Below are 22,696 nucleotides of genomic sequence, written 5' to 3'. Positions count from 1 at the left end.
GAGGACACCATTAGAGACTTTTTTCTTGATGCTTAAAGTATGAAAATGGATAAGTTTTGATTGGCACAAAATTTCATTGATTGGCTGCTACATCCCCTATAAATACAAGGCTTAATCAGGAAAGCAAATACAAAACCATAAGAAATTATTTGGGTTTAGAAAAAGAGAGATAATAATGGAGATGAAGAACAAGGCTGCTTTGGTGGCTATGGTAGTTTTCATGGTGGTTATGGCTCAATCTGTCACCACGATCACCGCTGATGAGACGATTGAGCTCTCAGGTGGAGAAAACACAGCAAGAGTGTGTCCTGCTACCATTTTGCCTTGCAAAACAGACTCTGAGTGCTCTCCATGCATTTGTAACCTTCAATCTGGCTCTTGCATTTGAAACAAATAAAACAAGATGATCAAGAACAATTATTGTATCCATTATCAACATCTACATATGCCCTTTTATTTTCTTTTAAATCAGAAATAAAAACTTACCTTCAGATCGAACAATCTTTGGCCATGTGTTTGTGTTGTTGTGATTATTATATTGATGTGTGCAAAATCAATTATGTTGTTGATTGCTATAAACCTTTAGACAACGTTGGTAAAGCTCCGTCGGTGAAAAGTACTTCACCCTTAATTTCTTTCTCCTCCTTCGACACTGCTTCCATATTGTCATTTTCTTTCTCCCTCCTTCAACACTATTTCATCATATTTAGAAAAATTAGTGATGAAGAATGAACCAACATATATTTTCTGATACACATCTGCATTATTATTTTATATGCCATTTGATAATAATATACTAGAATGAATGCATGATGAGTTGTTAAAATGAATATAGTTCCATTGTCATGTAAAATTATCAACTTCAATATTAGAAATTTAATTCCTACCATATTCATTATCCAACAGAAAAAAATATATCGCTATTTCTATTAATATATCTCTTTTTCGTGGGTTCGACGTTTATATTTTATCATGTAAAAAACCCACGAAATACAAAAAATTAAAGTATCGAAATACCATTAATACAAATCTAACATAAAAAAAGACGTGTGAATTTATTTCAAAATCATATATAAAAGGTTAGTTTTTGAATATAAGAATGAACTAAAATATTTACGAATATAATAAATTTTTGTAATTTATATCTTAAATATCTATCATTTACGAATTTTAATAAAAGTTTATGTAAAACTAATATGTTTAGTATTTTCATTATATCAACATTTTAAACTGTGATGAACAGTCAATATTGGTTGGTAGACAATTTCAATACTTTTGAATTACCAACCACCGCCAAACATCATTGACTTTAGGGACTTAATTCATGATCCCTTTCTTCAACTATTCATCTTTTATCAATTACTTATTAATATAACAATATCAATTATACACAAATGTCAAATACTCATAATTCTATTATGCATATCAATTATCAAAACAAACTTGGTCTCTCTACAAAAATATAAGGCAAAATTTTTTCTTTTAAAAAATAGACATTAAAAAAAGAAAAAAGAAGACTACATTCTCATTTTAGACATTTTCTACAATTTATCATTTGACTTAGGGAGACAGAGATCCAATAAAATTCATAACCAACATAAAACCCTTCCTTTTTCTCCTGTCCTAATTAAGAATTTGGACAAATGTTCAAAATATTGTTTCATTAACTTGTTTAAGGACATGAAAGAGTTTGAAAAGTCATTTTTGGTATTTTAAAAGTCACTCTGAATTAAATGTTTAAAAAATTAAAAATTTCATGTATGATAGAGACTTTGTATAGATAGCTTCTCTAGTTTTCCTTGTCTTCTTATTTGCACTTACTCTTTTTAAGAAATAAAACTTAACATCGACATGTTTGATTCAATCAACATGGTATAAATGATTTTTCAAAATTGAATCTCTCTAACATTACAATCAAACTCCGGTATCTCTCAATATGTCAAATCAAAACATTTCCTTAACAGATTTACACGAACCAATATATTTTGACATCGAACATGAGAGCTCAGTTGTTTGGTGAGCTCGGTCATCGAAGAGCGCCAATGCACTTCATCGTAGCATGGCGCAATGTCGTGGCAATGGGGTGTGCAAGGGTGGAAATCAGGAGAGTGTGGTGACCAAGTTGTAATCCTCAATATATTTGGAAGTCCTTCAGCACTCAAAAATTCAGACCTAACAAAATATTAACTTTTTAAAAATTAAAATATCTTACAGATTCTTAAACGTTCTACTTTATATCTAATATGTCAAACTTCCCTTCCCTGTTCTCCTATCCAAATATGGCTCAACTGTTGCCAAAAGAAGGGTTTTTCAACTTTTTATTACATTAATTAACGTAGACTATATGACAAAAAATGGAGGCAAACAAAAGATTAATGTTCTTTTATTATTACTTATTTAAACACAAACACTAGAATACAAATTTCAGCAGCTTAAATCAATAATCTAAATCGAAACCATTGAAGAGCAACAGGCCTAGCTTTTATTACAAATTCCATACATTAGCAGTTGTTAAACTGGAACAACGGGCCTAGCTGCTTCAAGTGCTTCCTTAATTCTCTCCACAGCAGCTTGCAATACGCTGAGGGATTCCGCGTATGAAATCCGAATGCAACTATCGTCACCGAATGCATCCCCTGGAACCAAAGCAACCTGAAAATTCGAACAACCGTTGCTCTTAGGATGATAATAAACTAAGAAAGGCTTTAAATTTTAGAACAATGAGCACAACCCAATAGTGAGAAAATATGATGTTTTGCTTATTGATGAACCTCTACCTGGCCTTTCTCAAGAAGATATCTGCAAAGTGACTCTGAATTGTTGATTACACCAAATCCTTCAACTTCAGCTCCGTAGTAAGAGCTGAAATCAAGGAAGAGGTAGAAAGCTCCCTACAACAAGTTACAAAATCTTCAGATACTACACTGACGTCAAAATTATGAAAGATAAGGCAAGGATGGGTCGGTAAAGAACACGCAAAAGGTTGTAGTTGGGACCTGAGGTTCTGAAATCTTGACACCTGCAAGTTCGCCAAAGCTTTTTACCAAATAATCACGACGTTCTCGGAAAGCTTTCACCATCGTTGCAACTGCTTCCCCACCAGCATAGCCCATTCCTAGAGCTGCAACAGCTGCTTTTTGGGATATGCTACTTGCTCCTGAAGTGGACTATCATAACAAATATAGAGTAAGTTGGTGATGGGAAAACATGTTATGACAATTAACAATTTGAAAACTTAATCCAAGAAGTTGATCCATCTCAAGTTGCAGCATATTTTTCAGAAAGAGAAAGAGAAACTATTGCAAAAATAAAAAAGATATCTCTATGAGATGCCCAACACATATTAATTTTTATGCATGGAAAATAATTATATATCTCAAGTGAAAATTATAACTTCGAATTTCCATTAGGCATTCAGTCCCTTTACACTTTTTGTTTCCCAGGGGCTTCAGCCATCATCCTTACATCAAATTCTCAAATACGAAACAGAAATTCGAAGTATCCCTATACCTCCGTCTGGTATTTTGAAAATATGCATAACTGTATAAAAGGTATGTATACCCTACTTCCAGAGATGGAGATCCAAGATAGTTCCAAAACTCATTCTACATTACCAGGTCCACTGAGGTTTTAAAGCAAACTTCCTGGATTTCCTTTTTTTCTACCATTACTTTCTACTAAGTACACAATAATAGGATAGATACTCAAAATAGATATAGACATTCTCTAAAGAAAAATATTTCACCATTGTCTTGGTTGTATGTAAGCAACAGTCAGGAGAAAAGAAAGTAAGACAAAATGAATCAACACAATGCAAAAACGAGTTCAAAACGATTGAACATTGCATAACTAAGCTCAAATTGCTAAGAGAGATGAGAAATACTAAAGTTCAAACATACCTGACTCTGAATTTTTCCACAAGCAGAAACAAAGTGTTTGGGACCAGCAAGATATCCAAGTCGCCAACCAGTCATTGCAAAGGCCTAAAACATTACACTTTCAAATGTAAAGGAATCGTATTGCTAAAATATGAAGATCAGTAGACCACATATAACTTTCACATGGTTGGTAGTAGTAAAGATCAGAAATCAAAATTTTCATTACCTTAGAGAACCCATTAACAGTTAGAGTTCTTTCCCACATGCCTGGCAAAGATGCAAAGCTTGTGTGAGTTGCTGGAGCGTAAATTATGTGTTCATATATTTCATCAGACAGCACCTGAAAACAACAGATATTTTAAGATCAAACAGTTCAACACAGTACTTTCAGCACAGCTAAAGAAACCTCACCAGAAGTCTAGGATGTTTTGCAACAATTTCAGCAATCTTTTCAAGTAGTTCCTTTGGATAAACAGATCCTGTAGGGTTGGATGGGGAGCAAAGAATCAACAGTCTTGATTTCTCTGTGATCTTTGATTCAAGAAGCTTTGGATCCAAAAGAAAGTTATTGTCTATATGCGTTGGAAGAATCACAGGAGTTGCATCAGCCAGCCTCGCCATTTCCGGGTAGCTTACCCAAAATGGAGCCGGAATTATAACCTAAGGGAAAATAGGCAATCATGAACTATTTTATAAATGGATGAAGTTCCTTTACAATAATATTGGTACTACATGGCTAATTGTCTTAATATTTCCCCAAGAATAAGCTACTCGAATCAAGATTCAACTATTGTGCCTACTAGTCATATCTCTTTGCAACTGACTGTCAGAGTAGTATAAATCTATTACATGCATCAAAAGACCAAGAAAACCATTACCTCATCCCCTGGAGAACAAACGGCAACAACTGCCTGAAGAATACTCTGTTTGGCTCCATTGCTGACCAATATTTGATCTGGTGTATACGAAAGCCCATTCTCATCTGGAGACAAAAGAGAAAAACTCAACCACATTTCTAAACACTCAATGGAGCTAGTATACAACTCAACCCTATTTCCAAAACTACATCCCCTAAACACAACTAACCTTTCAGCTTACGACAAATTGCTTGCCGGACTTCCAATGTTCCTGCATTGGCAGTGTAGCGAGTGTAGCCATCCCGAATCGCATTAATTCCAGCCTAACATTCAATTAGGAGTAAAAAGGATCGACTATCACGTGTTGAAAGATGAAAATATACATATACTAGCATCAAAAGAAAACTTGGACGTTGAACACTAAAAATTTGGGGATAAGATAATACCTCAGTAATTGGGGCAGGGGTATCAAAATCAGGTTCACCCGCAGCCAGCCGGATCACAGGCACACCGGCTTGCACAAGAGCCGTAGCCTGATCACTTATGGCAACAGTCTTGGAAGGTTTTACAGAGTTCACTCTTGGGCTCAAAGATATGTCCACACTCACATGGTCGGGAATATTTCCAGCCATTACTGGCTTCACTTTCTTAGTCAACTGTACAGACCTATCATAAAAGGGAAAGTTTAAGGGACAGAGAAAAAAAAAGGTATAATAACACACTCCCAGCAATTATAATCGAAGACAAAAACGACCCAACGACAAGGAACAAAGGAATTCCACTTACAAACCATAAATTCACTAAAAGACCCATCAAAATGGTCCAAAAAAGCAAAAGAGAAATCATCGCCCTAAGCTAAAAACCAGAAAAAAAAAAAAAAAAAAAAAAAAAAAAAAAAAAAAGCAGAGCATACTTGAGGGAGGGAGCAAGAAGTTGAGAAGGGAAAGATAGGGATCCAAAAGCAGAATCCAAGGCAGAGGCAGAATCAGCTCCAGAAAATTGGTGTCTGAATCCAAGACGAGAAGCATTAGGTAAAGTGTGCAAGGAATTTGCCATGGCAAAGAGGAAGGTATCCCGATTCAGCAATAAAACAGGACAAGTAAAAAAGAAAAACTGGAACAAGAGAGAGTTAAGTACCCAGAAGCCGCAAAAAGAAATGAAGAAGAAGAAGGATGGGTAGGTAGAGAAAGGGAAAGAAAGAGTGGGGAGTTGGTGGAAACGACGAATGTCGGAAATTTCGATCCAGAGGCGGAGTTAGGTAAGGTTCAGTAGTTGCCGTAGTTGACCTCAGCCGTCAGATCCAACCTCTTGCGTCCATGGTAGGTAGAGGTTTATTCCATTATAACTCTAAACTATTAAATATAAACCAATCCTATTATAATTAAAACTAAACTAATCCACACCTTCTACAAAATTCTCTCTTTAATTTACTTTAAAAGATCCTAAATATCAATTTATTTACAAAAAATATGTTTTATTTACCAAAATATTATTAGACATATTTACACTGAATAAAAAAGTTTTAGGTTAAAATAATACAACTAAAAATTTAGTAATGTTTGGAAATAATAAATCTTGTTTGGTTGTGCATGAAAATTATATTTTACCGATCAAATTAATTATGGAAGTTCTATAAAATTTTAATACATTTATTAATAAATAATAAATCTAATTCAAAATTTTGAGGAAAATTAATTATATAACAATAAAATGATTATATTAATTTTAATAATATATAAAATAAAAAATAAAAATGGTGAAGAAGAAAATCCATTGTTTTGAATGGGTATAGTTAATAGACGTCATAGATGCATGGAATAACTTATTTTTACGTCTAAACTACAAAATTTTATACTAAATAAGGGTGTGTTATGTCATACTCATTCCCATCCTAATTCCTTCAATCCAAACGGTCTTTTAGGTGTATGAGTTTGGGTTTGACTAAATTTGTTTTTTCTTGTCATATTTTGTAAAATGGAAAAAGTATATGGCAAACTTGCAAAATTTTAAACTAAGATTGTCACTCACTACAATTTTCCTTCTCTATATTTAAAATAAGCTACAAATACCTTTTATAAGTTTATTTTGATTACAATAACAGTGGAGATCTTCCGTCTCTAAAATAGAAGATGATGCATTTGATACATACATTACGTAAAATTATCTCTTTTTTTATAATTAACTCATTAATTTATTTTCGCATCAAAATCTCTAGGTTAATAGCTAACATATGTACACATGGATAAAAGGTTTCGAATTCGAATCTCTCTACCTATTTATTACAATATCTATCAAAAACAAAAAAAAAAAAAAGAGAAAATAATAAAATCTCTCCCTCTCTCACGAACACATACTTAGGAAACGTTTTTCTCGTGGTGACAAGTGGCTTTCTTTAGTCATTTGATGTGGATCTTACTTTTACTTCTCTTTTTCTACTATGCCCTCCAATTTTCCACAATATATTTTCTATTTCTTTTTCCCTTCTTAAATTATCATCAGTGTTGCTTTGAATTAAACAAAATTTAGAATCTAAATTTTAGAAAGAATATATATATATATATATATATATATATATGTTTTTGATTGCTTTTACCCAAATTTTGATAATTATATGAAAATGACCAAAATGTGCAGAACTTCCCTTCTTCACTTCCCAATACCCCTCTATATATATTGTCCACCGCCAGCAATTGGTACTAAGTTAGAGTTGTTGCTAAGAAACAAAGATCGATTATTCTCTCTTCCTTCTGCTCATGCTCACCTACTCATAGTGTCTTCCAAATATAAATGTGAAACTATTACTTTATTCTGTTCAACCATTTTCATTAACATTCTAGGAAAATTTTTACTAAATGAGTGTTTTATTTGGAAGATCGCTATTCATTTTTCAAACTTACTTTTTCTAATCTTTTTCGATTTTAAGTGGACGGTCCGACTTTTCTAGATGCGACGACCTTAAATTAAAATTTAAAATGGCTAGAAAACGTACTGTTTATTTGAAAAGAGATTAGTTTTGTAAAATAAAATAATTTTTTAGGTTAAAAAAAATTGTATTCAAATGGAAACAAAGTTTACTTTCGTAGACTAAACAAATGCAAATACATTCGAATATAAATAATAAATGGTTAAATTATAAATTCAGTTTGCATCAGTTTTTAATTTCCAGATTCTTAAAAGTGTTTAATGAGGAGGAATTTCTAAAATGTTTAAGTTTAGTTTAAATTTTGTGTTTTAAGAGATTTCTAAAACTCTTAATTTTATGTTTTAAATTTTTTAATATATTTAATTTTAAAATGAGAATATATAAATAAAATTGAATGGTCAGTTTAAAAGTTGAAATATTAACATCATAGTTTTACTATAGCCAAAGTATTATTTAAATAAATAACTATTTCATTAATTAAACTTAAAAAGATTGATTCTACATTCCTAAAAAAAGAAGAAAAATTGGTTGGAAGTTAGTCAATAGGATTTAAGCTTAAAATAATTATTTCACATTTAAGAAAAAAACCAATTTACAATCTTTATCTTGAAAATAAATAATAAATAATTTAAATTCATAGGGAAAAAAACAAATTAAAGAAAAAGACAAAATTGGCATAAATTATTCAACCACGTTTCCTTTCATATAAAATAATATCTAGAAGTGTCAAAAAAGAAAATCCAGTTTTCTTTAAATAAATATTTCTTTTCTATAACTTTACAAAACTATTTCTTACTTTTTATGTTGACAACAAAAACTTTGGATTAAAAATTATGATTATATTATTAAATTAAATTTCCCTAGATAATAATAATAATAATAATAATTGAAGTAAATAAATGCTCAAACTTCATCTCTTGCTTCATTCAAGAGCTCTTTCAGCAGAAACACACTGAAGCATATCCTTTTTCCTTTTTCATAAACGCCAAACCCAACACCACCATGGAATTTTTTTAACGTGGAGGGTGTTTTTTTGGCATAATAAAAGCTTTAGATGAACTGAAATTGAAGAAACTGGGAAGTTTTCAGGTGGTGTGTTTCTCGGTTTCGTGTTAGATTTAGAACTAAATCTAGAAATTGAGCGAAACCCAGTAATTTTTTCCTTAATGGGTCATCGAAATTTGGGTTTCTTTCCCTTTCCATGGCTTCTGTTGCTGTCTCTGGTTCCCCTTTGTATGGCGAGGTTTGTAGTGGAGAAAAACAGCTTGAGGGTGACTTCTCCTGAGAAAATCAGGGGGACTTATGATTCTGCCATTGGAAATTTTGGGATTCCTCAGTATGGAGGTAGCTTGGCAGGTGTGGTGGTTTATCCAAAGGAGAATCAGAAAGGTTGTAAAGACTTCAGTGATTTTCATATCTCGTTCCAGTCGAAGCCGGGGTCTCTTCCTATATTCGTCATGGTCGATCGTGGAGGTAACTTTTGTTTTGGGGTTTTTGTGATTGTTGTTACTTTGTGTGTTTTAAGGTAAAGTTGATTTGTTGTTGGTGATTTTGAGTTGCCCTTCTTTTGTTGATCTAAGAAGCCATTTGTGAATGGGTTTGATTTAGCTTATGAATAACATCCTTCTGGTTGTTTTACCTACTTCCTGGGTTTGAGGTCTTTCTGGTTTGTTAGTTTTTTTTTCTTCATACTTCTAGTTGAAGTTGAACTGGTTTTTAGCTCTGTTATATTCTGGTGGCTTCTCTTGGCTTATTGATGAGACGGTGTTCAAATTCCCTTTTTTCTCTCTCTCATAGAAACCTGGGCTATAGTTTTGCTTCGACTGCTCTTGCACTTGGGTTTTGTAGAGCATATACTCAAGGCTTTTAGACTTTTATTTGAACTGAAGTTGCAAATTTTTAGTTTGTAACTTGTCTCTTTCTTTGATCAAAATTTCTGTGGATCTTTTTGAGTTAAAAAAATAATTCTTGCACATACCATCTGATCAGTTCAAAACCTTATTTATGTATATTATTTAGGTTTTGATGTACTTTTGCTCAACTTTTTGTTCTTTTCTTTTATCTTTTGAACTTGCAGATTTTCTTGTGGACCCTGTGACAGCCCCTTTTTTAATATCTTAGCAACTTGTCTGATATCTTGTTATGTTGTATTTTCTCCAGATTGTTTATTTGCTCTTAAGGTTTGGAATGCCCAAAAGGTAGGTGCTTCTGCAGTTCTTGTTGCAGACCACCTTGACGAGCCATTAATCACTATGGACTCACCAGAGGAGGATGGTTCAACTGCAACATACGTAGAAAATATAACAATACCATCTGCACTTATAAGAAAGGGTTTCAGTGAACAATTAAAGAAAGAAATCAATGCTGGGGAAATGGTCAGCCTGAGTCTTGATTGGAGAGAAGCTGTTCCACATCCTGATGATCGTGTGGAATATGAGCTCTGGACTAATAGTAATGATGAATGTGGGTTTAAATGTGACATGTTGATGGAGTTTTTGAAAGACTTCAAGGGTGCTGCTCAGATACTTGAAAGGCGTCGATATACTCAGTTTACACCACATTATATAACTTGGTTCTGTCCCCAGGCGTTCACCTTAAGTAGACAATGCAAATCACAGTGCATCAACCATGGAAGATACTGTGCTCCTGACCCAGAGCAGGATTTTAGTTCAGGATATGATGGAAAAGATGTAGTTATTGAAAACCTGAGACAGCTATGTGTTTTCAGAGCTGCAAATAATACTGGAAAGCCCTGGATTTGGTGGGACTATGTAACTGATTTTCAGATTCGGTGCCCCATGAAGGAGAAAAAGTACAACAAGGAATGTGCTCATTCTGTAATCAAATCACTTGGTTGGTGATTTCTGCTGTGTATTTTTCATGTTGTGAAAGATGTTGGTCGGCCATTTATTATGGTGAATGGTCCCTTAATATTTGTCTGACATTGCACAGGGCTTGATATGGACTCGATAGAAAAGTGTATGGGAGATCCAGATGCTGATTCTGAAAATCCTGTCCTCAAAGAAGAGCAACAAGCTCAGGTATACATTCCTTCAGCATAGTACCTTTAAAACTAATGTTTGAAGTTCATTGTTGGCAACTATTAATTTAATACTAACAGCAATATCATGCTTGAAACTATATTGAGTTTAGATTGGGAAGGGATCAAGGGGTGACGTAACCATATTGCCAACTCTTGTGGTCAATAATCGACAGTATCGAGGTTTGTTCTTTTGCTTATTGCCCTTGGATAAGATTTCGGCTGTTTCCTAAACTTAGTTTTGTCCATGCAGGAAAGCTGGCAAAGGGTGCTGTTCTTAAGGCCATATGTGCAGGTTTTGAGGAAGCCACTGAACCATCTATTTGTTTGAGTAGTGGTAAGTTATCTTTTCTCTTCACATGTATAAGTTGAATTCGTTATGTTTATATAGGCAAAAGTAAAACTCTCAAGCGGGCTAAAATTCATTGCAGATATTGAGACAAATGAATGCTTGGAGAATAATGGTGGTTGTTGGCAGGATAAAGCGGCCAATCTCACAGCTTGCAAGGTAGGAAGAAAATTATTCATCCATATATCCAGTTACTTTATAGTTATTTGATAGTTTCTGTTGTCAATGATTATTTTGAGCGTTCATTCAGGATACATACCGTGGTAGGGTTTGCGAGTGCCCCCTGGTAGATGGGGTGCAGCTTAAAGGAGATGGTTACACCATCTGTGAAGGTAAGCATGATCTGCTTTGTCATTTTCTTTTTCTGTAAGAAAGGTGATAGAAAATTATGCCACAGTGGGGTCTTTGTTTAGTGTTTATCATCTGTCACAAATTACAAGTAGCCATTACTTTACAAACCTACAACAGTTGCTGAGACCACTGTTAAATCACTTGCAAGAAAATATCCTTTCGACTTTATGCTGTAAAGTTCGTCACAACATAATAAAAGATAATATTGTTAATGTTTGTTAGTAGAGGAGATTTTTCTCATGCATGAAAATAAAATTTTCATCCATAACACAAGCTTAGGTTTTTCAACAAATATGTTTTAGTCATGAACTTTTCAATTTCTATTTAATCTTGTTTCTAAATTTTAAATGTGTACAACCTAATAGATCCTAATAGATCTTCACTCTTTCTCTCTTTTGGGCTAGTAGCTAGAGGGCCTGGAAGGTGCAACGTAAATAATGGTGGCTGTTGGCAAGAAAGTCGTAATGGACTTTCAATGTCTGCTTGTGTGGTTAGTTATCTAAACATTTTTCTGTTGTTTTTTCCTCATTAGGTTTGTCGATTATAAATTTTCTTACTTTCGTAACAGGATAATGGGGAGGTTAAATGTAAATGTCCTCCAGGATTTAGAGGTGATGGTGTCAAAACTTGTGAAGGTAACAAACTTTGATTGATGCCATGTTCATGGTTTGCTAAATTTTGGTTTTTTTTTCCAACCTTGGAGAAAGTTTGTTCTTGTTAATGGAATAAACATTCCTAGTCCATGTCCTTAGGTGGTTATCACTTATAACCTTGAGGATTCTTTTACATTTATGTTGATGATAAACGGTGATTGAAGAATGAGTTTATTGTAACTAGTTGCATGTTTACATAGTCCTAATATGTTGGATACGAAAAGCCTATTATCCATTTGTAGAAGGCCCTAACAAATGATAATCAATATCAATTCAGGATTAAATGATATTACATTGATTCGCGCGTAGGACCTCCGACTCTAATAACTATGTTAAACCCCTGATTAACCTTAAAGCTAAAGTTGATTGGTTATGGTAAATTTAATTATGTCAACAATTTAACGATGAAGATGAAGAGACCTCACAATCTTTACAAGATATGTAGGTTACTCCTAGCAATTAGTTTTGACTGGGATTCTACTTCCCCTTTATAATTAAAGGAAAAGAATACAAATCCAATATCAATTGAGGAAAAGTGATACTCTTGTGGTATAAAATCATCATGACAGAATATGTTTGACACACAAGTTGGTTCACGTATTATGTTTTTTTTTTTTTTTAATTTTAATTTTTATATGATCATTATTATAGCTTTAGCCTTTATTGAAGGCTCTTATCCAAAATTTGGTTACTATAATGGCTTAATGAACTAGAGAACTCATTTCACAGAGGGCAACGGGTGCCTTGTGGTAGCTTGTGATTTTTTGATAAGGTTGGGATATTCATCAGATTGGTTTTTCATCCATCATAAATGGGAACTTTACAAACCTTTGTTCCTACAGTTTCCTTTTAGTGCCAGGACAATAAATTTAGCAGAATGTATGGTCGGGAAAAAGAAGTGTGGAATTGTTACTTTAAAATATGGGGCTTGGCATTTGGCTGTTTGCTTCAGAACATCGGAGTAGTTCAAACTTGGTCAACCTTCCTAATTCCTGCTACTGAATTCTAGAATTGGGTTGTTCTCTACCACATCCTTCTTCTCTCTTAGCTGGAGAAGATTCCAGCCTCCCCAAACTATTGTACAAACTGATCTGAAGTTCGAACACCCCAAAATGGCTATTGTATAAAGTAAACTGATTTGGAAGTTGAAATGTACTCTAAAATGGTCAATGCTTTTTGTTGTCTTTTTCATGGGGCATGGATGCAATTCAAAACTAAATGACGATTCTTGATATGATAATTGATGCTATGCAGAAGGTTTTTTTTTTTTTTCCGAGTATTGATTTAGTTAATTTTGGGATATTTATCAGATTGATTTTCTTTTTCATCCTTAATACAAAATGAGATACTGAGCTTGACAGTATGAATTGAAAAAGTGATTGCATTTGGAAAGAATTTACTTCCTTCAACTTCAATGGATCATGTTTGCAGTTTATAACTTTTAAACTTTTTTCGAGACTGTTTCCTGATACAGCTTGTATTTTGTCCTTTTTCACTAAACAGATATTAATGAATGCAAGGAGAGGAAGGCTTGTCAATGTTCTGAATGTAGCTGCACGAATACATGGGGAAGCTATGACTGTAGTTGTAGTGGTGATCTTTTATATATGAGGGACCATGATATCTGCATAAGTGAGTATTCATTTTGACATGATTCAATTATAGTTGTCTAACTTCTATACTTGCTCGTGTGCCAAGTGAGCACTTGGAAGCTGATACAATCAAATACAAGTTATCATAACACATGGTTCATTTGAAATGCCATAAGTTCCCAAAGTTAGCATATTTGAGTAATAAATGAGAAATATAGCCAACAACACTGGACAGATTTAACAGACTTTTCATTTTTTTGTCTTGCCATCATCTTGTGCAGGTAAGAATGCTAGTGCAGCAAAATCATCTTGGAGTTTCTTTTGGGTTATTTTGATTGGCCTGGCTATCGCTGCTGGTGGAGCATATATGGTATACAAATACAGATTAAGGGTAAGCTATTTTCGACTTGGCAGCTATCGCATCGTGTTCTGAGAATAATCGACTCTTATACAAGGACAAGTATTTCCTTTTTTATATTAGTGACACATTCTCTATCATGATATGATATTATCTACTTTGGACCTAAATCCTCGTATTTTTCTTTTGGTTTTACCCAAAAGACTATGACAAATATTTCTTTTTCGAGTTCTCATTTGATTGAATATCCCTATTATATTATTTCCTTCCCTTTGTTCTCAATCCAACCTTCTTTTCCACCACTTTTATTCTTCATGAGCCCATTCCAATTTTGGTTAACATTTCATCGTAATCCTGACTCCCATTAATTCTAGCCTCCCGAACTGACTCCTAGTTCAATTCTTCAGTCCATTTTTGTTTAATGTGACTCCTTTACCTGCATTTCTCATTGATATAAAAATGCAAAAAAAACCAGTACAATGAAAAGAGCACTTCAATGCTTCTTTTACTAAAATGGGGAGGACAGGGATGAAATTTTTCAACATCCTCCCCAAAAACTTGGCGTACCTGACTTCTATAATCAGGATATCCAGATATAACACGACCACGTCTTGACTGCCTTCAATTTATTTTGTTTGTGCAGGCATATATGGATTCTGAGATTAGAGCTATTATGGCACAGTATATGCCCCTGGACAGCCAAGGAGAAGTCCCAAATCATGTCAACGGGGACCGGTTGGACCGCCTGTGAAAGCACCTAACATCGTTTCATTTCAAGGATTTTAGATTCCTTTACAAATGAAATGGTTCGTTGTGCTCTTTAAGCCAGTCGTTGAATTTTTGGACACGGATCTCTTGTCAGGTTTATGTACATTATTAGACAATAAAGTAGTGCAAATTTGAAATCCCTCATTGACTTGAGGTTACGTTGTAAGCTTTGTTAGCAGGTAAAGATAGTAATTAGGCTTTAGGTATATGTATGGTTAGGGATTTAGTTTGAAGCATTTGATAAATCTGCCAACAACTTAACCTACTTCCTTTCATGATTACATTTGGCTTCATGTTGCTATTTGTTCATGTGAGAAGAAACATGCTTTTACCCCATCTTTGTACCAATAGAGAGGATCGTGCTAATCGTAAAATAACTTCGGGTCCTGAATAAAGCTGGTGTCAAGATCGTAGAGAATTAGTATTGTACGATGAAAATAACAAAGGCTGAGATCATTTTTGACAATTAAGTTTGAGAAGTAAATATTGTTGATGATAATTTCTGCTATTCATTTCATGTGAAAGAAAGTTTTTGAAAAGCTTCCTTTTGACTAAAAATTCAAATCTTTACTTACAAAAGATCAAAACTACAATTAAGAAATAGTACAAGACAACATATCATTGTTATCAAAGGAGGTTCAAATTTATCAAAAAAAATTATTTCTGAGTACCTAAAGAAGCACAAGTGGGTCAATTCAAGCTCGTGACTAATTGGTATAATTTTTGTATTAATTAAGGAGATTAAAAACATATACTAAAACAAATCGGGGAAGTTAAAAGGTAATAAAGGTTTGAATATCTATATGCCGATGTGATGAATCTCGGAAAAGTTAAAAGGTAATAAAAGTTTGAATATCTATACGCCGATGTGATGAATGTCGTTGAAGTGTCTTTTGAAGCTTATTTGGATAGATCTCTTCCTATGTCTTCTTTTCTTTCCATTATGATCTTAATCAAGGGGAATTTAATTGTCTAAAAGACCTATTTTAAAAGTTTAAAATAACAAATGACCAAATTTTTTTTTAAAAATGTCGAATGTTATTTTGATGATGTCATCATCACATGAAATTACAACATTACCTTCTTTTATTGATATAAAGCTTTCTTTTCCCTCCAAGTCGTCTATTCATCTCCTCCATGGTGTTTCTTCTTCTTCTCCGGCGAATCTCTTGGTGGACGAAAAATTCTAAATTGTCACATGCACTGTGAGGAGTTTGGGCTTAGATTGTGCGAGATTATCTTGGAACTCCTTTTTTTGGTGGGCGCAACCATATCAATGGAGTGTCAAAGGTGCTTGAGCCGAAAACTAATATGATTTATCCATTAATCTATCTAGTTGTTTATTAATAGTATATCATCTCAACCAATAACACATACAAAACACTACTTATACTATCAACTAGGAAGCACAAGTGGCAAAGTCTTGAGTCGAACCAAAGGATAGAGTTCATCAAGATCAACGTTTGGGCCTTTAGCCTTGTGGCATCGTGACGCTTCCTTCAATTCTCCAACCTTTGAGCTCTTAGATTTGCGTTAGGCAAGGCACCATTGCACTGTGGCTCAACGCTCTTTGGAGCTTTTTTGTCATTTTCTTCCACTTGATGCAATTCCACCTCGAGTTGACTCGTCTTAGTACCGATACGTTCCAAATGCTTTATTCTACATGTAAAACAACCAATTAAAAGAACATTAAACCAGGGGAAAATATTGAATTATAAGAAGAAGAATACAACAGATTCTATCAATTATTGGTTTAGCCCAAATTACTAATTAAATTTATGATGAAACCCACAATTCATAACATATTTGTGTTACATAATCATATAATATGATAAACAATATCATTATATAAATGTACATTGAGATTTTGATTGAGAGGAAGGTTGGACAGTGTCATTCACATGCTGACTTTATGTGGGTTTGACATAAATTTTTTGTCAACTAATGTTATAAATATATTATTCAAGATTTCCATTTAAGTATTATTTGACAATTCCCTCTAAACTTATGTGATAAGAAAAAATAAAATAAAATAAAATGAAAAAAGCTCAAAGTCAAATATAAACATAAAATATCAAATCAGAAACTCTCTTTCTCCCCTTTTTTAATCCATTCTCTCAAAATCCAACTACAGTCGACATACCAAAATAAATTGATATTTAGTGTTGGAATCATTATAGTTTTAGTTTTTAATAGAAGTATGAGTATTTTTATTCATTTCATATTTGCTATTTATAATGGAAATTAAATGCAATTTAAAAAAAAAATCTAATAAAAAATGAGGATTTTAAATACATTATCTTCACTAATCAAACAATTTAATAAATTTGTGGAATGAGATTTTCTCTAATTTAACAAATATAATAAAATTTTATTGTCCAATTTAAAATAATTTTCTTAATATTAATAGCTATACAATTCAAAAGACACTTTTATTATTTTTTTTTCTTGTTTTATATAATTCTCTTTAGTTTTTCTTTCTTTACGTGTTCTATTTTTCTTTTTCCTCTTTATTTGTCCTTAATCCTTTTTTTTTTCCTCTAAAAAACATTTAATTATATATGGTCATATTATTGTTAATTTTAAGATTAAGTTATTAATTTTGAATATATATTATGGCAATAAGAGAGGTATGAATTATGTGTATATATATATATAGTAGATATCTCAATTTTGTATTGGTTGATAGTTGACAGTCCAACTTTGTTTATTGGTTTTGTATTATCTTTGTTTGACATTCTCATTTGATGTGACAAACTAATGAACCCCAAAGTCAAATTTTAAGTATAAAAATGAAATTGATTATAATATAATCAATATGACAAGAAGTTCAGTTCCCTCTTATAATTAAATGTGTGATTAGTATGGAATTTGACTGATATTCTATAACAAAACAATTTTTCTTTGGAGTTCTGTCATTATTATTTTGATTGAAATGAATTATAGGAAGTGATTATTTGGATCTCAAAGCTGTTTCCATGTCTAATAATTAATTAACCCATCAAACTATATTTAGGTTGAGTTTATCAAATTTTCTATGGAATCTCAATATAGAAAAAAGACTATCATAGGAAGAGAAGAGTAATTGATTAGATTAAAGATTAGAAATTTTTGCATTATTATTTCTACTCGTTATTTTAGGTATAAACTTCTGTAGTTTTGATTTTAACTTCACTTAATTATATATTTCATTTTACGTTTTTCGTTTTATCTAAGTAATAAATAATAATAATTTTTTGTTTGCTACTTTTCTTTTCATCTTTCTTATGCATTTTCTTTGTCCGTCATTTTTGTTTTGTTTTTATTTTATTTCATTTGGGAAATGTATAAGATTATTAAATCTACTATTTTGAGCAACATTATTAATGGTGTCGATAACATGTCGAGGACTTAGCCATACAAATATACCAAAATTATTGGATAATGAACAGAAGTAGTAAACTTAATCTCACAATATAATTCAGTTAACTTTTATAAATTAAAGCAACATTATGTACGAAAGATGTTAATTCAAGCATAGTTTAACGAGTGGAACACCAATTAGTACTATTCTAAAGTATATTGATTTTGTATTATTAAAACATATATTTTGATGTTTTGTGTATGTGGAACCTAATATTACGTTCATACATAATGTTACCGAGTATATAACCAACCAAAGGGCTCGAGCCCATGCATGAGTTGGAAGCTCTTGTAGCATTAACATTTAACAAGGGATGATGTGGTTCGAACATGTCACAGTTACAACACAGTCTCGAAGTCAATCTAGGCCGAGAAGAACTAAGAAGAAGCACTTCAACGACTTCTCAAAAAATGTGCTACTTCCCAAAAGTAAAAACTAAAAGTAGTTATTTTTTACAATTGCCCTATTATGTCGTCCCATTTGATAATATAGTTTATGGCATATGTTTGGTAATCCATTTTTTTCTTCAACTTTTTGTTTTTAAAAATTAGGTGTGTCGTTGGATAACTAATTCATCTTTTTTTCTTTTTTAACAAAAAAACTTAGAGTTTAAAATTATAAAGAAAATTTGAAAAATGAAAAAAAGAAAAAAGAGCTTTTAAAAAAATAAATTTTGTTTTTCAAGATCAGAAAACAAAATCGGCCACAAAACATATATGATTTTTGTTCTTTTAAAACATAATTTAAAAAACATAAAAGGTACAACAACAAAAAGTTAAAATAGTTACCAAAACCGACCTTAAGTTTTTTTTTTTTTTTTTAATCTTTGACTTCCTATGTTTGATCTTCAACTTTTAAAAAACGAAGGTCATTCCATGTTTGGTTATTATATGTATATTTTGAATATTTTTAAATATAGCAAAAGGAAATTGAAAATTATTTACGGTTTCACATTTATATTTTAAATTTAAGAATAAAAAAACTGGTTTGATAATTCAGTTTTAATATACAAAATTATAAATTATATATTTGTTTTTAACTTTTTAGAAAAAAAAATTATATTGATAAAACAAGATGGATTAACCACCAAACAAATGAAGAAAAATAACAAAAATAAATATATAGATAAAGTTGAAAACAATAGAGAGATTCAATTAAGGAAATGAAGAATAAATAATTAATACAAATCCCAACAAATTTACTAAATTTTATCATTAGCCCAAAATTATATGACCAATAGTTATTCCTCTAAGATAGAATAGGCCAATAATTTGTGAATGTAAAATTTCAATAATCACACCTTAATAAAAATATCAAAAACGAACAGTGAGGGATCCATTTTTTAGAAACTAAAAAATCAAAATCAAAATCAAAAAGCAAAATCCAAATTCTTATTTAGAAAACTTTCTGAATTTGGATTAATTAGCATTAGGAAGTCACATTAATCAGCCAATGTATGGGAATAAATCTTACAGCATATTTAGCCCAAAAGAAAGAATAACAAAAATTACACATATTCCTTCATATGATTAAACCTTCCTTTTGAGGCCAAAATGAATGATCAAAGTCTTCAACTTTTCATTACCATCTTTTTCTTTGAAAAGAAAAAGGGTTAAATTTTGAAAAGCTTATAAAATGGTATCTCTAAAATTTATGATTCTACAACAAAGAAATAGAACAGTATAACTATTATCTATTGTGATGCATTGTCTTGCTTCATCAACTTCAAGTTAAGTCCAATGTCCATTCCATTGTAAGCAATTGGTGCATACATCCATAAATCATCTGAGCTCAACAACTGCATGTTTCATTCAACACAAAAAAGAAATAAGAACTTCATTCAGAAAAAAAGAAATATGAAAATCCCTCTCTTGAATGATTCATTACTCAACAATTTACCTTGATTTGAAGCTGCAAAAACTTCACATATTGAACAGCTTCTTCAAGCATTGTACTGATATCAACCTGTCAGGTTTAAGATATTAGATACAATGAGACTCTTAAACAACGGGATCGTTCGATATATGTATGATGTCATACGGAATCAACCTTACCTTTGTACCATTTGGGACGAGGCTTTGTAAGATTCTCAACCTTTCATTGATTCTTTCTCTTCTTTTCTAAAGGAAAATTCAAAAATTTTACAATCAGACTCGTATATATTTACCTTTTCGGTTTCGATGTATTAGGAAATGGAGGAAATAGTGGAGTGGTTTAGAGTTTAGAGGATTACCCTTGCATAGAGGCTTTGAGGGTCTGTGGCTGAGCCTCTACTGGCTCTTGGCTTTCCATTTGAGGTTGAGCTAGAAGTGATTCCACCATTGATTTCCTGAGCCTCATTACAATCATCTTCAGAGCTGAAACTGCTTGTGCATTGCCCATTTGGACTAACAATTTGATCCTCTTCATTGCAGCTACCCGAAGCAATCTTCGAGGTCTTCCGTGCCCTCCCGCTCCTTTTCGTCTTTTCAACCTTCATTACATCACCACAATGTTGTTAGAATCAAAAAAGAAAAAAGAGAAGAAACAAACAGTCTTTAGTGCAAATGAAAATCTTAGATTATAAATCCTCACATCAAGCAAACTTTGAGGTCGCTTCCTCGAGGCATTCTCAACCGAAACCGGTCCAACTTTATCATCCCTCATAGCTTCTTCCACCATCACACCATCAGCTCTTCGTTTCTGTTGTGAGCTCTTCCCATTGACAACAGAGTCAGCAGGGGATTGTTGTAGCCTGCTGCATTGCCTTGTTTTACGAATATTCGAACCATTATCGTCCAAGCAATCGGCATTCCCGACATCCTCGACGGAAAAATCCAAGGACAAGGAAGAAGCACCATTATTAGGCATCCAAAGAGGGTTAGATTCATTGAAAGTATAAGGAAGATTGTTATTGGGTTGTGAAAGGGCATAGATATTGGAAGAATCAGAAGCATCTGAAGAATAATAAGAAGGTTCATTAGAAGAAGCCCAATAAGAAGATGGAATTTCCAAGGTTAAATCTGAATTTAACTCATTTGGAATACAATAATTGTTGAGTAAATTAGCCATAAAATCAGATTCTTCAGCAGTATAAGCTCCACTAAGAGATATCCATTCTCTTTCTGAAATGGCACCAGCTTCCATAATTTGAAGAAAAGAAAAAAGGGAAACTTTTTTGAACTTTTGTTTGGTACTTTGGTGTTTGAGAAAGATGGGATTACAAATTTGTAAAGCTAATTTATAATAATGAGACAACAAAAATAAAGTTGACTTCATTTCATTAAAAAAATGAAACATCATCCCCCAGTTTAGTTACATTATGTTCTTAGTTTAAACAGAACAAACCAATAGGAAAACTCTTAAAATGGGCCCAAAGACAACTCAAAAATAATGCTTAACCAACTGTAATGGATGGAATTAAAAAATTGAAGCTTTTTCAGTTTTCTCCAAACTATTTAGTTAAATTTAATTAATTCTTTTTTTTGAGTTCAAGAGCTATCAGGTGAGGCTAAAAATTATAAACAACTTGGTTGGTGAAACTTGGTCTTATTAGGGAGAATTTTTTAAATGTTACAAATAATTTATATAGTATAAGCTTTTCAGATAGAATATATGAAGGATGTTTGTTGACAAAATGATATATGAAGGATGTTTGTTGACAAAATGACATCTGATATATCTAGAAGAGTCATAGATTCCAAAAACAAACTATCTATCTTATACTCAACACATAATATCTCTTTCTTTTCTTTCTTTCTGATCCCTTCTTGCGACAACGGCGAGTTTTTTCTGAGATTGAGAAAATTTGAAGTTTTTGAGTTTGGTAATAGATGTTGAGGATTTTTTTGCTCCATGAGAAGGAAAGGAAGGTGACAGTTTAATTTCGATTAGGTTCATGTAGTCATAGACTTTGTGAAGACTAAAAAACTACAATAATTTTGTGGGCTCTTCTGTGATAATGACAGAGACATTTATATATATATGTATGTATGTATATATTGTGAAGAGTGGAAAATGAAGATGCCCTTTGGGAGTGTTGTTTGGCCTCATTCTTAAGAGAGTCTTCTTTCCCATTTGTTGAAAAAACTTATAACTTAGTAAACTAAAAAGGGTCACGATTAAGGTATAATTCATCTATAGTTAAATCTGATGTATTATACTTAGAATCAATCAATTTTCTGTTTGTTTTATTAGAAAAATTCTTATAGTTGAGCAAAAATTGACACGTATTCTTTTCCTTACAATAGAATGAAAGCGTTGTTCTAAAAGAACTCTCGTATATATTTAAATATATATATAGATAGACATATACTTGCATAAACTAGATTTTAAACCAAAACATAGCAGAATATGTATCTAACTTTGGTTAATTTAATTTATCTTTGTATTGTATATTTTTAATATAAATATTGTGACAACTATGTTGGCATGCATTATTGGTCTGACCTATGATATAAAATTTCAAAGTCTTGGCATTGTGTTAAGCAAAAGAATTAGAAAGACAAGGAAGATTCATCAGTGATTGAATATTAAACAAACTGA

General features: G+C 32.2%; 3 protein-coding genes across 5 annotated transcripts; 1 reads left to right on the top strand and 2 right to left on the bottom strand.

The window, feature by feature from the left end:
* Positions 1 to 2,357: 2,357 nt before the first annotated feature.
* On the bottom strand, positions 2,358 to 6,077 carry LOC103494808 (bifunctional aspartate aminotransferase and glutamate/aspartate-prephenate aminotransferase). 2 transcript variants are annotated; one of them, XM_017046062.2, is made up of 11 exons: positions 5,873 to 6,076; positions 5,649 to 5,741; positions 5,182 to 5,401; positions 4,965 to 5,058; positions 4,757 to 4,860; positions 4,290 to 4,538; positions 4,105 to 4,218; positions 3,900 to 3,983; positions 2,997 to 3,167; positions 2,778 to 2,891; positions 2,358 to 2,652 (listed from the first exon to the last, which is right to left on the bottom strand). In XM_017046062.2, exons 3-11 carry the CDS (start codon positions 5,365 to 5,367, stop codon positions 2,512 to 2,514), a joined length of 1,257 nt encoding a protein of 418 aa, XP_016901551.1. In that variant the 5' UTR covers positions 5,368 to 5,401; positions 5,649 to 5,741; positions 5,873 to 6,076; the 3' UTR covers positions 2,358 to 2,511. The 2 variants fall into 2 exon arrangements, with proteins under 2 accessions (XP_016901551.1, XP_008454394.1); XM_008456172.3 differs by having other exon boundaries at positions 5,649 to 6,077.
* Positions 6,078 to 8,550: 2,473 nt separating this feature from the next.
* On the top strand, positions 8,551 to 15,050 carry LOC103494807 (vacuolar-sorting receptor 4-like). Of its 2 annotated transcripts, none has more exons than XM_008456171.3 (12): positions 8,551 to 9,131; positions 9,819 to 10,511; positions 10,611 to 10,699; positions 10,812 to 10,881; positions 10,952 to 11,035; positions 11,130 to 11,206; positions 11,298 to 11,379; positions 11,806 to 11,888; positions 11,967 to 12,033; positions 13,555 to 13,683; positions 13,925 to 14,034; positions 14,645 to 15,050. In XM_008456171.3, the coding sequence occupies exons 1-12, from the start codon at positions 8,825 to 8,827 to the stop codon at positions 14,750 to 14,752; spliced, it is 1,899 nt and encodes a 632-aa protein (XP_008454393.1). In that variant the 5' UTR covers positions 8,551 to 8,824; the 3' UTR covers positions 14,753 to 15,050. The 2 variants fall into 2 exon arrangements, with proteins under 2 accessions (XP_008454393.1, XP_008454392.1); XM_008456170.3 differs by having other exon boundaries at positions 8,580 to 9,131; positions 11,803 to 11,888.
* Positions 15,051 to 19,584: 4,534 nt separating this feature from the next.
* Positions 19,585 to 21,344, bottom strand: LOC103494806 (transcription factor bHLH84-like). Its single transcript, XM_008456169.3, has 5 exons — positions 20,747 to 21,344; positions 20,406 to 20,645; positions 20,227 to 20,292; positions 20,072 to 20,137; positions 19,585 to 19,970 (listed from the first exon to the last, which is right to left on the bottom strand). The coding sequence occupies exons 1-5, from the start codon at positions 21,296 to 21,298 to the stop codon at positions 19,866 to 19,868; spliced, it is 1,029 nt and encodes a 342-aa protein (XP_008454391.1). The 5' UTR covers positions 21,299 to 21,344; the 3' UTR covers positions 19,585 to 19,865.
* Positions 21,345 to 22,696: the final 1,352 nt, after the last annotated feature.

Source organism: Cucumis melo, chromosome 7 (genome assembly GCF_025177605.1).
Source record: "Cucumis melo cultivar AY chromosome 7, USDA_Cmelo_AY_1.0, whole genome shotgun sequence".
In the NCBI taxonomy this organism is placed as follows: Eukaryota; Viridiplantae; Streptophyta; class Magnoliopsida; order Cucurbitales; family Cucurbitaceae; genus Cucumis; species Cucumis melo.
Note: the sequence above shows the minus strand (reverse complement) of the source record. Positions and strands in the feature narration are given on the sequence as shown.